At 38.2% G+C, this 14,248-nt stretch overlaps 1 protein-coding gene across 3 annotated transcripts in view; it reads left to right on the plus strand.

The window, feature by feature from the left end:
* TMTC4 (transmembrane O-mannosyltransferase targeting cadherins 4) overlaps window positions 1-14,248 on the plus strand; it is a 52,632-nt gene that overhangs the window by 5,629 nt on the left and 32,755 nt on the right. For 2 of the 3 annotated variants that reach the window (XM_013174438.3, XM_048072681.2), the window contains exons 3-5: window positions 1,785-1,900; window positions 3,935-4,151; window positions 7,917-8,004. In XM_013174438.3, coding sequence (XP_013029892.2) covers window positions 1,785-1,900; window positions 3,935-4,151; window positions 7,917-8,004 — 421 coding nt within the window. Of the gene's footprint in view, window positions 1-1,784; window positions 1,901-3,934; window positions 4,152-7,916; window positions 8,005-14,248 lie in introns of those variants that run through there. The other variant, XM_066986237.1, reaches the window with a different exon arrangement.

Below are 14,248 nucleotides of genomic sequence, written 5' to 3' on the forward strand. Positions count from 1 at the left end.
ATCCACTTTGTCTTGATTTCTTGGGATTTTCTGTGAGAATGCTTTAATTCACATCTGCAGCATGGGACTTTTCAAAGACTACCATGTTATCTTTGCTCTTTTCTGCATATTTATTAGTAACCTATTAGAGAATGCTTCTCTTCGCTTCTCTTCGTTTGAGAGTAGGTTGCAAGATTTTTAGCCTACATTCACTTCCTAGTTGTTTTTGAACTTCTTATCTAATACTGGCCGAATTTGATCAAGTGATAGAAATAAATATTTTTCTGTGTTTTTGGAGGGATAGAAGACAATGTATTGAGAGAGAAGCAAGAAAAACTCGGTTATTTTAAGTTCAGTTTAGCAGTGACCAGGCAGTGTGGCCCCAACACTTGGGTGTACATTGGGACTAGCAGTGGTATACGTTGGTTCTTGCCTTTGTGGCAGACCAGAAATCCTACCTAAGGGTAAGGTGGAAAGTACTGGACACCACAGGAGGCTTTCAAGATACAGTAGGGGCAAGTGGGATGGTAGCAGTGTTTGAGAGGAACTGTAGTTAGTGAGACAAGGTTATTACAATGGGGCAGTCCTGTATGGAGATGGAAATGTAGAATAAGTGAGACATAGCACACCAGGCTTTGTAAGCCATGTCAGGGCTTCAACAACCTGATTTATCTGCTTAGTGTTGTTTGGATTGGTTGTTTGGACTGTTTTGATTTGTTGGTCTGTTTAAGAAAAAAATAGGGAGAGAAGGTGGGGGTAGACTAACTTGGGTCTGAATGCAGGTATAATACCATACGAAAGCTGTTCATTAGCTGGTACAATTTTGTTCATAGATTCTGCCTTAAGTGTATTTAACCTTCGCATTTGCTCTAGTATGAATTGGTACTTATTAGAATTTTCCCCAGGGAAGCAAGAGAATAGGGGGTGGGTAAGATAAATATGTTAGATTGAGCTTCCCAGCTTGCTCTCAAAGAAAACTGAGGATGCTACAAAATCAATTTATTTGGAAAGGTGGCTTCCTTATTTTTTTCCTCTCCAAAGTGTGTGTTTTCCATTCAATAGTCAGGTTATTTGGATTTTTCCATTATCAGCATGGTTTGAAGATAAAAGGAAAGAGTATACTTATCCTTTGCAGTGTTACGTTTTTTTTATAGGCCCTGACCCCACCCCAAATTAACATAATTCATTCCCTTTTTTAATCTTCTGCTATTAATCTTTTAGAACAGTATGCAGAAGAATTTGCTTCTTGCTTTCTTGTATTAAGGATTAAAAAAAAAAATAACTATTTAAATAGTGTTCTGTGCAAAGTAAGGCTTCAGAAAGGGCTAATTGTTGTTTTCTATATTTAGTCTCCTTGCTTTCTTGCTTTCACTAATAGTTGACCTTCTGGCACTGGTAGAAAAATAGCTATTTGTGACAATTTGTACTTCTACTTTGGCCTCTTTTGCAAGATAACCTAGACCTAAAATCAAAGATGTTTTACAAAACTATTACGTAAAGGTTCTTTTATGTGCATTATATCTCAGTTATTGCACCAGATTATCAATTGATACGAAATTTAGTAGAACTATGAGTATTTATGTAGTTATGCCTACTTACAGAATCCAAGCATCGTGACCTTCATGATGACAGGCATCCAAAATTTGACCTTCATTGAAAACTTGGGTGCCTCATCAATGTCAGTAGTGAGCCAACAAAACATCATTATGTCTGTGGTAACATGAGCTTGTATTAGCTATAACTTGATTGTGCTATAGCTGCTTTGAACCAAACTGAAATGTTAAGAATCTGATGTTTTATTTCAGGACCTCAGGGCAGAAACCCCACTTGGTGACCTGTGGCATCATGACTTTTGGGGTAGCAAACTCAGCAGCAATACCAGTCATAAGTCGTATCGACCACTGACTGTCCTGACTTTCAGGTGAGACTTGTCATTTAGCTCCAGGTCTGAAGTTTTTTAACACATATTGGCTTGATTGATTTTAGGGAGGAGGAAACAAGGAAAGGGAAAGAGGGGGAAAGGGGAGAGACAAGGAAAGGGAAAGAGGGGGAAAGGGGAGAGACAGAGTGTCTGGAGGGAGTTGGCTGCTTTTCTTGAAACTGATTACCTTAATCTCAAATAGAGTTTTAATTTTCAAATTGTTTCTTTCTTGAAGTATGTGTTATTTTGACATTTTGTGTTTCCTTTTAGAAATGGTGTTTTGTTTACCTTGGTACTAGGAGCAATATGGTTGAGGTCACATATTGATGAGGTCACATCATCAAGGAACTGGATGTGCGTTGCCTCTGCTTAGTCGTGCTGCCACTTATGCTGCTGCTGTTTTTTTCTGTTCTCTGCTTTGCTAGTGACCTGTTGAATAATTATTTTTTATATAAACAGTTTCAATCCAATGTGGCCTTTTGCTACTAGGTCACTGAATAGTTTCCCCCCTGATATTTTTGCTTGAAGTGAGTGTCTGAGAAAAAGATGCTTAGCTAATGTCTACTGCTTGCCTAAATCCTTATACAAAAAACATGTGGCAACGGGGCATAGTAATGCAGAGAACATTTGAGAACTCTGCCATAAGCTTCTTTACTTTCCCCATACAGCCCTGTGTTGTGGGACCCGTTGCTACAGAATGTGGAGCTGGCACCGGTTATGCAATTGTGTCCAGTCTAAGGCAGACACTAAGTGATTGGGGAATAAGTATTCCTGTGCTTTCTCCTCAAATTCAAGCAAAAGTTTGGACTCGAGTTCAGTGTTAGAGTTTTAAGTACTTAGCATAATGGATTTCAGAGTCTTGTTGGGGTTTCTTCGCATTGTCACAGAGGAAAATATATGACTGAAGAGAATGTGTCAGTGTCTTAAACCTACTAAAGCTTTCAGTGCATTACACAAGCACATGCTTTCCTTTCTTTTCAAGGTCTCTGTGGTACATTCCATCTTCAGTAATATTCTGGTTAGTTTAAAGAGAGAACTGGTTTACAGTCATTGCTACGTCTGAAAATACAGACAAGCATGTGGAGATGGTCCATAAAATGCTATTTTTTACAAGTACTAGCTTCCTTCATTCCCCAAGGTCTAATTTTTGTGTGTGTCACGTTTATAACAAGTTAGGTATTTTTAATAGATTTCACTAAGTCAGATGCAGACTGGCCAAATGAAGTATATAAAATCCACTACCCTACTTAAGTGTCTGTATATCTCACCTAGTGATAAAAGCACACAAAAATAACAAGGTGCTTCTCCCTCTGCATTTTGTCTCAAAGTTCCTATCTTGAACAGGGTCTTAGACTGAATTTTCATTTACACTTCTTTTTGGTTCAGATACTTGCAGGACACCTGTCTCTAGCCAGTGTCACAGATTAGTTACTAAGACTTGCTACCTGGCTACTTTCTGGGTTGATGCTGGATTGTACCCGGTTGGTTTCCACATCATCAGTCCAAATGCGAGGACATTTCTTCTGCTAAAATATCAGTGGAAATCTTAGTTTCTGTGCATATCGGTTCCCTCACTACATGGATTTATTTAAAATAATTCCATCAATTTGCTTGTGGACACAATGTCTCTTAAGCCCAAGGTATCCCCCACCAGGCTGGGTGGTTTATTTGAGGGGCACTGTTGCATTGCAACATTGAAGTCATGTTTCTGGCCAAAAGCCAGATCTAACTTACCATGGGTATGATTAATACAGTAGTATTAACGTATGTCTTTGGAGACAATAGGTATTATGCTAAATATGGTATCCCATGTGAATACATTTGAGTAAAGATCAGGATGGTGTTTCTAGCCTGCTGTGGTGGTGAAGTGGTAATACTATGCGTGCTGGGGGTTGCTTTTATTTTTCAGCCTTTGGGGGTTCTTTTTTGTTTGTTTCTAATATGATCTTTTAATCGAGTTTGGTTGGGTTTTCTGTTTGCATATCTCTAATTATTTATGCAATTCTTAACCTTAATGCTTTTGTTTGTATACAGAATTAATTACCTTTTTGCTGGAGGCTTCTACCCAGTTGGTTTCCATGTCATCAATATAATACTGCATTGTGTTATCTCCGTGCTGATGGTTGATGTGTTCTCAATATTATTGGGTGGGCTGCAATTCACTAATAAAGGAAGAAGGCTAAACCTGGCTCCAAAGACCTCTCTTCTAGCTGCTTTGCTGTTTGCTGTGCATCCAGTACACACCGAATGTGTAAGTACTGAATACTTGGCTCTTAAAATTCATATCCTAGAAGTTCTTGATCGTCCTGACTAATTAATTCTGACATAGCCTTTTACTCTACACATTGCTTATATATATATTCTTAATGCTTCTCTCGGTACTTGTCTTATGAGAACAATCAAATATAGTTAGTGCTTCCAAAACCTTCTAACTCTACAGGGCTGGACCTTACTAAGGAAGATAAATTAAATCATTTAGGTATGATAACTAAAGAAGAATAGCTGTAAACTACACTGTTTTCCTAATTACTGGAGTAAGAATTCATTACTAGGAACACTAGTACATGAGCAGCCACAAAGAATGATAAACTGAATGCAAATGTTTAACCACTTTTCAATCCCATTTGCTTCGATAAAAGGCAGGGAATTAAAAAAATGGACTAGGGGTATTATACAAACTCTGTATGTGACTATTAGAATACTTTTGTCTAGTTTTGAATCCATGCTGCAAGGAGGACACTGGAAGAAAATGGAGAGGGCTCAGAAGAGCTGTGAAAATGATTAAAGGATTGGAAATCAACCCATGTCATGAGAGATCAATTTCCGTGGGTTTATATTTTTAATATGAAGGAGAAGATTAAAGGACTTTTTTTAATTACAGCCTCTAATTGCGTACACAAGGAACAGAAATCTAATAGTAGTGGGCCCTTTAATAATGCAGAAAAAAGCATAACAGTGGCTGGAAGTTGAAGCTGTAAAGATCCTGAATAGAAATGTGGCATGTGCATAGCAGCCAATTAAAATAGCTGACCAAAGATCAAGTTGTTGTGTGGAAATTCTAGTGAAGAGGATATGGTTTTCTTAAAAAGCTCTTTTGCAATCATAGCTAAGAACGTTTTATGGCCTTATGCTGGTGGACTTGCTGGATTTGGTTCCTGACTGCTTCATGTCTTATAGTTATGAATACATGACATAGAGAGTAATAGCAATGCAGGATGATATTTTTTTGATTTTTTTTTTTGGTTTGGAGAGGCTAAGCTACTGGAAAAGTACTCGCTTCTAGTACTATAATTGAACACTGAATTCTCAGTGCACCTTATTCTATATATATGGTGCTGATTTTTCACTGACAATAAGCCATGTTGTGGTTTTTTTTTGGCCCTTTTTCATTCCCTTTGTACATGATTGACGGGGAAGAGGTTACAGAAAGCTATGCCTCTCAGCTAACTAGGGATATTGCGTGTACCGGACACCTAGAGATAGTGGAAAGCTCTGTATTTGCAGATTCTGAGGTTTAACCTCACTTTATTTGACAGTGTAGCTAAAACACCCTGCAATTTGTTCTCTGGTGTTTGCTTGCCTGCAGAGTAGCTTCTTTGTTAGAGCACCTTATGTTAGTCAGACAGGTTCGTGGTATGTGTTCTCCAAAACCAGTTTTAGATGTCAAAATGAAGTAAAACAAGTCCTCGGTGCTTTTGATGTTTTGACATGTAAAGTGAAATCTCACTTGAGTCTTATCTGGCATCTTGCTATCGACTCCTTTTTTAATATCCATAATTTTATTCTTCATTCCATTTGGCTCTAAAAATATATTTAAATTAGCAGGCAGCTTGTTGTTGAGACCCTGGTCATGTCAAATAAATCACAAGTGGTGTGGTCTGTCTGCTATGTGAGCTTTGAAGACTTGCATACACTTTGGGCAGACATTGGAAGAAGAGGAAAAAAGTAGCATGCTTAGGTAACATGTCTCTTCTAAGATCCAGGAGCTGACAGAGGCTTGTAATCATTTACACGGTGAATGATAAATCTTGTTGCACGGTAACAATCATGATACTGCTATGGTTCTAGCATGAATGCGTGTCAGGCAGCATCTTAAAGAGCATTCCTCATCATTTGAGAGCTGTGAGTTTTAGGTACAATGACATTCTGGTTTTGAAATGAGATGACATATTTTGACATAGAATTGTGAGGAATCTGTCTGTTTGCTGCTTTAGTTTTTGGTATGTGCAGCACAAAACAAACTGTCATGTAAAACATCTTGAAAAGTTAAGTGCGTTCAGAAGCTATGTAATAAAAACATCTGTCATTTTCATTTTTCTACATACAAGTAAACACTGCTGTGTCACTGTTCTCTATTTTAAGAGATGTTTATTCTGTGTAGCATTTGATGGATGAAAGACCTAAGATTATGCCTGATGCTAATTTAAAACTGTATTTTTCTGTTTACCTGTTAGCAGTGATTATACACCTGATTCTATATCAGAGATGAGAATATTGTACATTTGGAGTCATCTGAGGCCATATGTGTGTTATTAGCCCCTTAATCTTTGTTATAACAAGTTAGCATTTATTTTCAAAATTGCCTCATCTCGCCAATACTATCTCGTTAGTTGAGAGCAGCTTCTGAAACAGAATGGCACTTCATTGTTGTCACCTTTCAAAGTACTTCATAGCTATTTAATTGATTCTTATAACTCCTCTACAATGTAGAAGAAGCAGAGAAGTTATCTGGATAAATTAAGAAGTTTTTCTGAACTCAGTTTAGGTATCCAGGAGTTTCTCCTTTATGGCGCTCAACTGGGGCTGAGGGTAAAGCAGGAAAGAGCTGCTTCCGTGGATTTAATCCTATTCTTATATCTCTACATTTTACTTTCTACCTCTGAAGTTCTTTAGAAACATCTGTTCCCTCATGTCAGACTGACCAAAAAACAAAACAAAGCATCTTTTCTGAAACGAGGGTTAGCAGGTGCTTTTAAACTAAGTGCAGATACAGTTCCCTTTTTACTTACCTCTCTTGCCCACAAAATGGGACAACTGGCGTAGTACACAAGAATCAAAGTTTCTGCTTTTGTGCCTGAATCATTACAAACAAAAAAACTGTAGCTGTCCTGCTTTGCTTCTGAAAGGCCTCTGTGTACAGCTTCTCCAGGAAACATGGAACTCAGAGCTTCAGTAAGTAGACCAAGTCTGAAAACAAAGGAGTATTTCCAAGTTCCTTGCTCTGGATGTACATTCTGGTAAAGTCCCAACATCTGGACCTATACAGTCCCCTGCCACCCTCCTGTGCCATGATTCACACAGTAAGTTCATGGCGTATTCTGACATTTGTGTAAGTGAGGAATGAAGATCCGAGAATGTGTCATGGTGTGCCTCAGCAAGTTATTGTAAATACATTTTAATGGCTTGAACCAATGCTTGTTGATGGTCCTGAGAATGCGCTTCATTTAAATAGTTTGGCACAGATCCAGAATACAAAGGTCCCGGAATGAGCTTCTGATTTTCCTATGTTACTACAGCTTCCGTTAGAACAAGATGCAGTTGGAGGTAGCTCTAATGTCATCAAGTAATATAACACAAAAAAACTGCTGGAGGGAGGCATTTCAGCAGGCTGGAAGTTATTTGTTCATTCTGAGTGTTTAGACAGCAATTTGAAGGCTGCCTTATATTCTGAAACTAGACGGTCTTGATTTGTGTTTCAACAGTTCTCAATTTTGCAGGGATTTGTAATGTTTGCAAAGAATTCTACTGAAAGGCAATGTAACCCAAAAATCTGATGAAATGGGACAGAGTCTATATTTTCTTAAATTGTCCTTTCTTGTTTTTTAAAATAGCAGTTGTTCATAAATTAAAGCTAAATTCTTTACTCAGCTAATCCTAAGCAATAAAAAAAAACCTACAGTGATAATTTTACGCATTCACGTTGTGTGTATATATATATATGTATATGTGTATCTTAACCTCAGATTTTCTGAGAATAAAATCTGGTAATCGTAATTTTTTTCTTTTTCTTTTTAAGGTTGCAGGGATTGTTGGCAGAGCAGACTTACTATGTGCCCTGTTCTTTCTGTTGTCATTCCTTGGCTACTGTAAAGCATTTAGAGAAAGTAAGCATTATGTTTGCACCTTTAATTTTGTATTATATGTTTTATCTGCATTCATGCATTTCAGTTAAGTGTAGCAAAACCGAAAATGTCAGCTGTTGTGGATTGAATCTATTAATGTTTATACAGTCTGAAAATATAAAGAAATCTGCTCTAGCAGGTATTTAATTTTAGAAGAGCTAGAAGGGTATGTTGTCCCTAATTCCTGTTAAACACTAAGAATTTATTTCAAGGAAAATATGTTTTGTACTAGGCTTATTTGTTAAATGGTTTGTTGTTTAGGAGCATAAAGAAATATTTTAATAAGTATTTTAGAAAGAAATCAGACCCGTGAATTTATTTTCTTAAATGTTTTAATATACTTTATGCCATTGTGTTGGGATGGCCTAAATGGGAATGAATTTTAGAAACCTTACTAGTAATTTTTTTAATAAACAGTAAAGATTGGTATGAGTAAGCCCTCTAAATCCCTGCAATATGCAAGTGCTGGCATATACATGTTGAATATAGTATTATTCATAGAGTTTTTGTAAGGTAACTGTATTATTTTAACATGGAAAGTTCTTTCTTAGATGTTTGTCTCAAATGAGCTTTTAGATCTGTTGTATCATTTGATCTGAATGCAGCTTGGCAGTTGAAATACTGTTATGGAGAAATTATCGTGGGAGTCTATTAAATAAGTACACAAGAATACATCAATTCACAGCTACAAAAACCTGTACAGAATATGCAGTCTGGTATCTGAATGTGTTCTACCACAGGAAATAGGGGAATCATTCGGTGAACCCATGAAGAACTGTGCTGTGAAGAGCTTTGTGTGATATCAGTTCAATAGGCATGGCCTATGACGTTTAACCACAGTTGGCAATTATTTAGATTAACAACGCAATCACGGAAATGCAGAGCTTAGTGTAGCCTGAGGGGGGTGAGTTGGTGCACAGAGAGCTCTAAGATGTTGTGAATAACTCCTGTTAATTGAGCTTAGACTGTTTAGATCCACTGTGCTTATTTCTACACTTGATATCATAAGTTTAAGTTAAACTGGGTCACTTCAAATTATATTTGTAGTAATTCCTGTTCACTTCTGATTATTTTTTCCATTCCTTTTCTTTGAGTGGATTTCCTTTCTGTCAACTGAACTAGTAATGTCTTGATGAAAATTGGCCCTGGGACCTTGCTTGCTCATTAATTCTTTTCTCACCTATTTTAATGGTTATGATTGTGCTTTGGATGTTTCTTCTGTCAGCACCAAATTAAATTAGACAAATTAAAATATTGGCTATGTGCTTTCCAGTTTGTTGATAGAGGTAGGCCTGTATGGCTGGGGTAATTATCTTTGTTTGAACAACTCAAGAGCCAAGTTGTTAGGAGGACCACTGGAGACTCAAAAAGGAATGTGTTTGTTTTGGTATGGAGGATATCTCAGGAACGATTAAGAATGTGATGTGTACTCTAATAAAGAGATATCCTGCTTTTAAAACTTGTAAAGGCTAGTCTGATAGCTTTTAGAAGTCAGCGTAATTTTAAGTGGTCTTGTACTAAAGTTCTTGTCATTGATACAGAAAAAAGAAGATGTTATGAAGTCAAGATACGAAGCAGCACACAGTATTTTTTTTTTTGCATTGGATGCTATCGCATAGTAGCATCAGAACTGTCTGTTAAGCAGATTTGCTATGGAGAACTATGGTCTGCCAGCATAATTGTGTCTTTTGTCCTTCAGATCAGTTTTCAATGTTTACTGTTGCCTTCACTACTTGGTTTTTCCTCAGCGACTTCTGAAAGGAGTTTCGACTTTCTTTGTATTGAAGAATTTGTATACAAGTTAGATAATTGTGTCTCTTCCAACAGCTGCTTCATTTTGGGTAGATTGGTGACAATTTCAGGTTCTTGCATGTATCTGGCATCTTCTAAACGAGAGAATGAAAACTTGTCTTCATCCAGCACTGTGGAGAGCACTAATAAGGTCTTAAGCAGATCTTGCACAGAGCCTAAAGGGAGGAGCCCAAGCTTCAGATTACTTCTTTCCTCTGAACCTTATGTGATTTGCTACAGGCCAATGAGGGGTGTGCCACACAACAGATGTTTGGGTCAAGTTTTCAGGTCAGAATGGTTCTTGTCTGAAAACTGACTTTGAAATGTCTGGGAAGTTTCATTGCTCATCCTAGACATGTCTTCCTAAATATGAAAAACATTAATTTGTAAACAGAGGTACGTGAGATTGTCTCCACCAGCAGTTTCCCCACAAGCTCGATCTCCAGCCTCATAAGCCAGCTGCATTTCACCTTGTATCTGTTATGTATGTGAGTTTTCTCAGGCTTTATTTTTAAGTTTCCCTACTTTGTGACCTTCACCAGCTAACTTGGGCAAGCAACTTGAAAGCCTTTTCTCCCTGCTCTTTCTGTGTAGTCACTGGAAGGAGATAGGCTTATTTCAATGGTCACTGAGAGGGTGGGAGCTCATCTTAGGAATTTGTAGTCACCTTCTGGAGGTACCTGAATCTCTAAGTTGGATAGAAGCTTAGGAAGACCAGGCTTGTTACTTTGGGTAGCTGCAAAAATGGAGCAACCTAGGTTTCCTTCTATCATAGGTTATAGAGATATTTAGGTCAGAAGAAAACTCTGGAGGTCATCTCTGGTCTGATCTGACAGCTTAAAGCAAGGCTACTTTATAGATCAGGTTGTTCGAAGCATTAGACAGGTGGGTGGTAAAAATCTTCGAGGCAATTCACAGCCCCACTAGGCAACCTGTTCTAGTGTTTAACTGCCCTCCTGAGAAGAATTTTTTTCCCTTTATGTTCAGTTGCATTTTACTTTGCTGGGCCTTGTGATTGCTGCATCATTTCCTTTCTCGGGGCACTTCAGAGAAGTCTGTCATCCCTATAACTTTCCTTCGAATAGTAAGACTGAAGTTGGATGCTTCTCAGCCTTCTCCTCTAGGGCAGGAGGATGGGGGAACCAATTCCCTCAGGTTCTTTTCCTATTTTGTACTCTCCTAACCATCTTAGGGGTTATTTGCTGGACTTCCAACTTATTGATGTGTTTCTTGAATTGGGCACAACAGTGCTTCTGATGTGGCCTCACAAGAGCTGAATACAAGGAACAACAACTTTCCCTCACCCCCAGGGTATGCTGCAGGTCGTATAGCCCTGTGTACATTTAACCTTCTTCATTGCCATGCTGCCAACTCTTCTTCAGCTTGCTGTCAGCCAGGAATTCCAGCTCCTATTCTGCAGAGCTGCTGCCTAGGCAGTTCCCAAGCTGGTCTGCTGTGTGCTGCTGTCTTTGAATTTCACAAGGCCTCTGTCAGCCCCCTCCACTAGCTTGTTTCAGTCCCTCCAAATGGCAGTCCTGTTCTTCACTGTACCCACGTATCTTGCTGAACCCCACCGACAGTTTTACTTTCTATCGTTATGATCTCTCTTTTTTCATTTGAGCAGGGAGATTGGCCCAACCCATCAGGCACCGGTATGGACGGTAGTGTCTGTATAGTAAAGGCTGTAGGAAAAGGTAACCACGTATGAGGAAGTAGCTGTAGGAGAGTATGACTTTTCAGTGGTTTTATTGTATTAAAGCAAGCGTGAAGCTTTACTCTTGGATGCCTCCATTTTGATGGTATGAATATCCTTATTTTGTTAACAATTCTTCTAGTCATTCAAAAATAATAGGATGAATAAGGAGTAAAGACTTTTTTATCTGAGTTTAGCTGAGTTTGGATGTGCACGGATTGAGGGAGTCACAGCAGAAACCCTCTTAGTGCCAAATGGAAGCTGTTGTCACTTCGAGTATCGATGAAGAGCAAGCATTTTAAAAATATGCATGTGCAGTTTAAGGAACAGACTTAAACAATGTCCGCTAAGATGTAACAAAGAAAAAAATATCATTTCTTCTCTCAGAATTCAAAATGTTTTCCTTCTACTGGCAAAGTCATCGTTATCCACTAGACTCAGAAAGTCTGCAGTACTGCCAGGGCACATTGATAGTGCTAGTCCAAGTTAACAGTTGTTACTTCATCACTTTCAAGGTCCAACTGAGATGGTAATTTATCTTTGTGCAATAGTCTTAGTAAGAAGGAGGGGGAGAAAACAACCAGAAAACCTTCCGTGCGTTCCACTGCATCAGGCTTTTGTTTCTAATCATACATAGCGGCTCTGTGAGGATCCCCCAGAAAAATAGGATCTAGCAGCTTGTTACACCATCCTATTTCCTTTTGTTCTGCTAGATTTGTATATATTAAAGGCAAGTGTAACCCTAAATTCTGGGTAAACTGCCTGTGCCCTTGTTTCTGGATTTGGCTGTGACATGTATATAGCAGTTAGGTGACCAGCTTTTTACAGGCAGGAGGAGAACTATCAAAGGTGTTTTCTTTTAATTGTTATTAAACAATTATTGTTATTAAAAACCATGATAGCATGGCTCTTCTGGTATACTTAAAAGAAGGTATAACTCTAAACCATTCGGGATTTTTGGACTGTACTTGTATTGTCTTTAGAATACAGTTAACAAAACATGTTTGACATTGTTTTGCATTTAATGATTAACTTTGAATGTCATAGTAAAACAATCATTGAAAAGGCTGAGTTCATGCTGCTGATACAGTTATGTCCTCAGTAACATAAACTCTTCTGTCTCCAGCAGCATCCTAATGTTAAATACATAGGATATCTTAAGTCTTTCATAAAGAACCTGACTGTTCTTGCAGCAAGGCAATGTGAGATTTGTGTCCAGCAGAGTTCCAGAAATCTGTTTCACTAGGATAGATATAGTAATTGAAATGTCATCCTTGAAGTCTTCTCTAACAGCGATAAAAGACATAGAAGAGAGGCTTTTTAGTGTTTGTTTTCACCTATTGTCTAAGTGAATAGATGTAAGATTTTTATTTTTATTTTGTTTGTCTTGAGAGTGAGGACACACAAAATGTCTGAAGAGTATTTGGGGGATACTGTGGGGAAGTATAAATAATACTGAAAGCAAGTAGGAGATTAGAAAGGTAGAAGTTGCCAGACTGGAAAATTTCCAAAGGAAAATGATTTTTGTGAAGCTCAAGACACACTGCAGTTTGCCTGTCTGATGTGGTTTATTCGTGGCTTTGATGGATTTTTGGGCAGACAGTTTCTTTTAGCCAGAATCCGTAGCATTTTATCTTTTTTTTTTCAAAGAGTATCAGCGTTTAACGTACTATATAGGTTATAATTATGTTTTACTGAAGTTCTAAAATTCTCTCACTTTTTTCTTACATAGAGTTTTTAATGTTACCAGAACTCTGGTAGGATAACATTTATATTTGCAAGGAACTAATCTGTTGTTCTCATTCTGTCCGGCTGTTTTAAAAACACATCTGTGGGGACAGATCCACTGCATAGGCATTGGAGACAGCAAGAGCTGACAACTGTTTAGGTATGTTCTGAAGGGAATTGTGGGTTATTAACTTTGTTGAATTTTAATGCAGTATCTCTGGGAATTAATAAGGACTTTTAAAACTGCTGGAGTATTCATTTTGCCTTCCTTTGTCTTCAGCCTTGACAGTGATCCAGTTGCGTGTATTTGCCAACTGCATTGGTGATCTGAGTAATGTAAAATGTTGAGTTTGATATTTGCTTCATGTGAGTAATACTTGGCATGGATCTTAAATAGGGGAACAACTGTGTGCTCATATGCTATGACTTCTAAAAATGACTTTGTACTTGGTTGTGTGTTTGTTTTGTTCTGTTCTTTGTAGTCTTCCATTAATCATCTGCTAGTTCATTGCTAATATAATGAAACATGCAAAGTAGACTGTAGCAATAAGTTTTGTGAATAGTGGAGGTTTTCCTTTAGTTTGGAAATGTGTAAGTCTTCTATGTGAAAGACAGTACTGTTCAGATAAGGGGGAGTTTGTTAGCTATTTTGCAATCGATCAAGAGGTATTTACTACTCATGGAATCATTAAGGTTGGAAAAAACCTCCAAGATCATCTGGTCCAACCGTCCCGCTACCACCAATGTCACCCACTGAACCATGTCCTTAAGCACCACGTCCAACCTTTCCTTCAACATGCCCAGGGACGGTGACTCCACCACCTCCCTGGGCAACCCGTCCCAATGCCTGACTGCTCTTTCTGAGAAGAAATGTCTCCTCATTTCCAACCTGAACCTACCCTGGTGCAACTTGAGCCCATTCCCTCTAGTCCTATCACTGGTTACCTGTGAGAAAAGGCCGACCCCCAGCTCCCCACACCTTCCTTTCAGGTACCTGTAGAGAGCAATGAGGTC

This window comes from Anser cygnoides, chromosome 1 (genome assembly GCF_040182565.1).
Source record: "Anser cygnoides isolate HZ-2024a breed goose chromosome 1, Taihu_goose_T2T_genome, whole genome shotgun sequence".
NCBI lineage: Eukaryota > Metazoa > Chordata > Aves > Anseriformes > Anatidae > Anser > Anser cygnoides.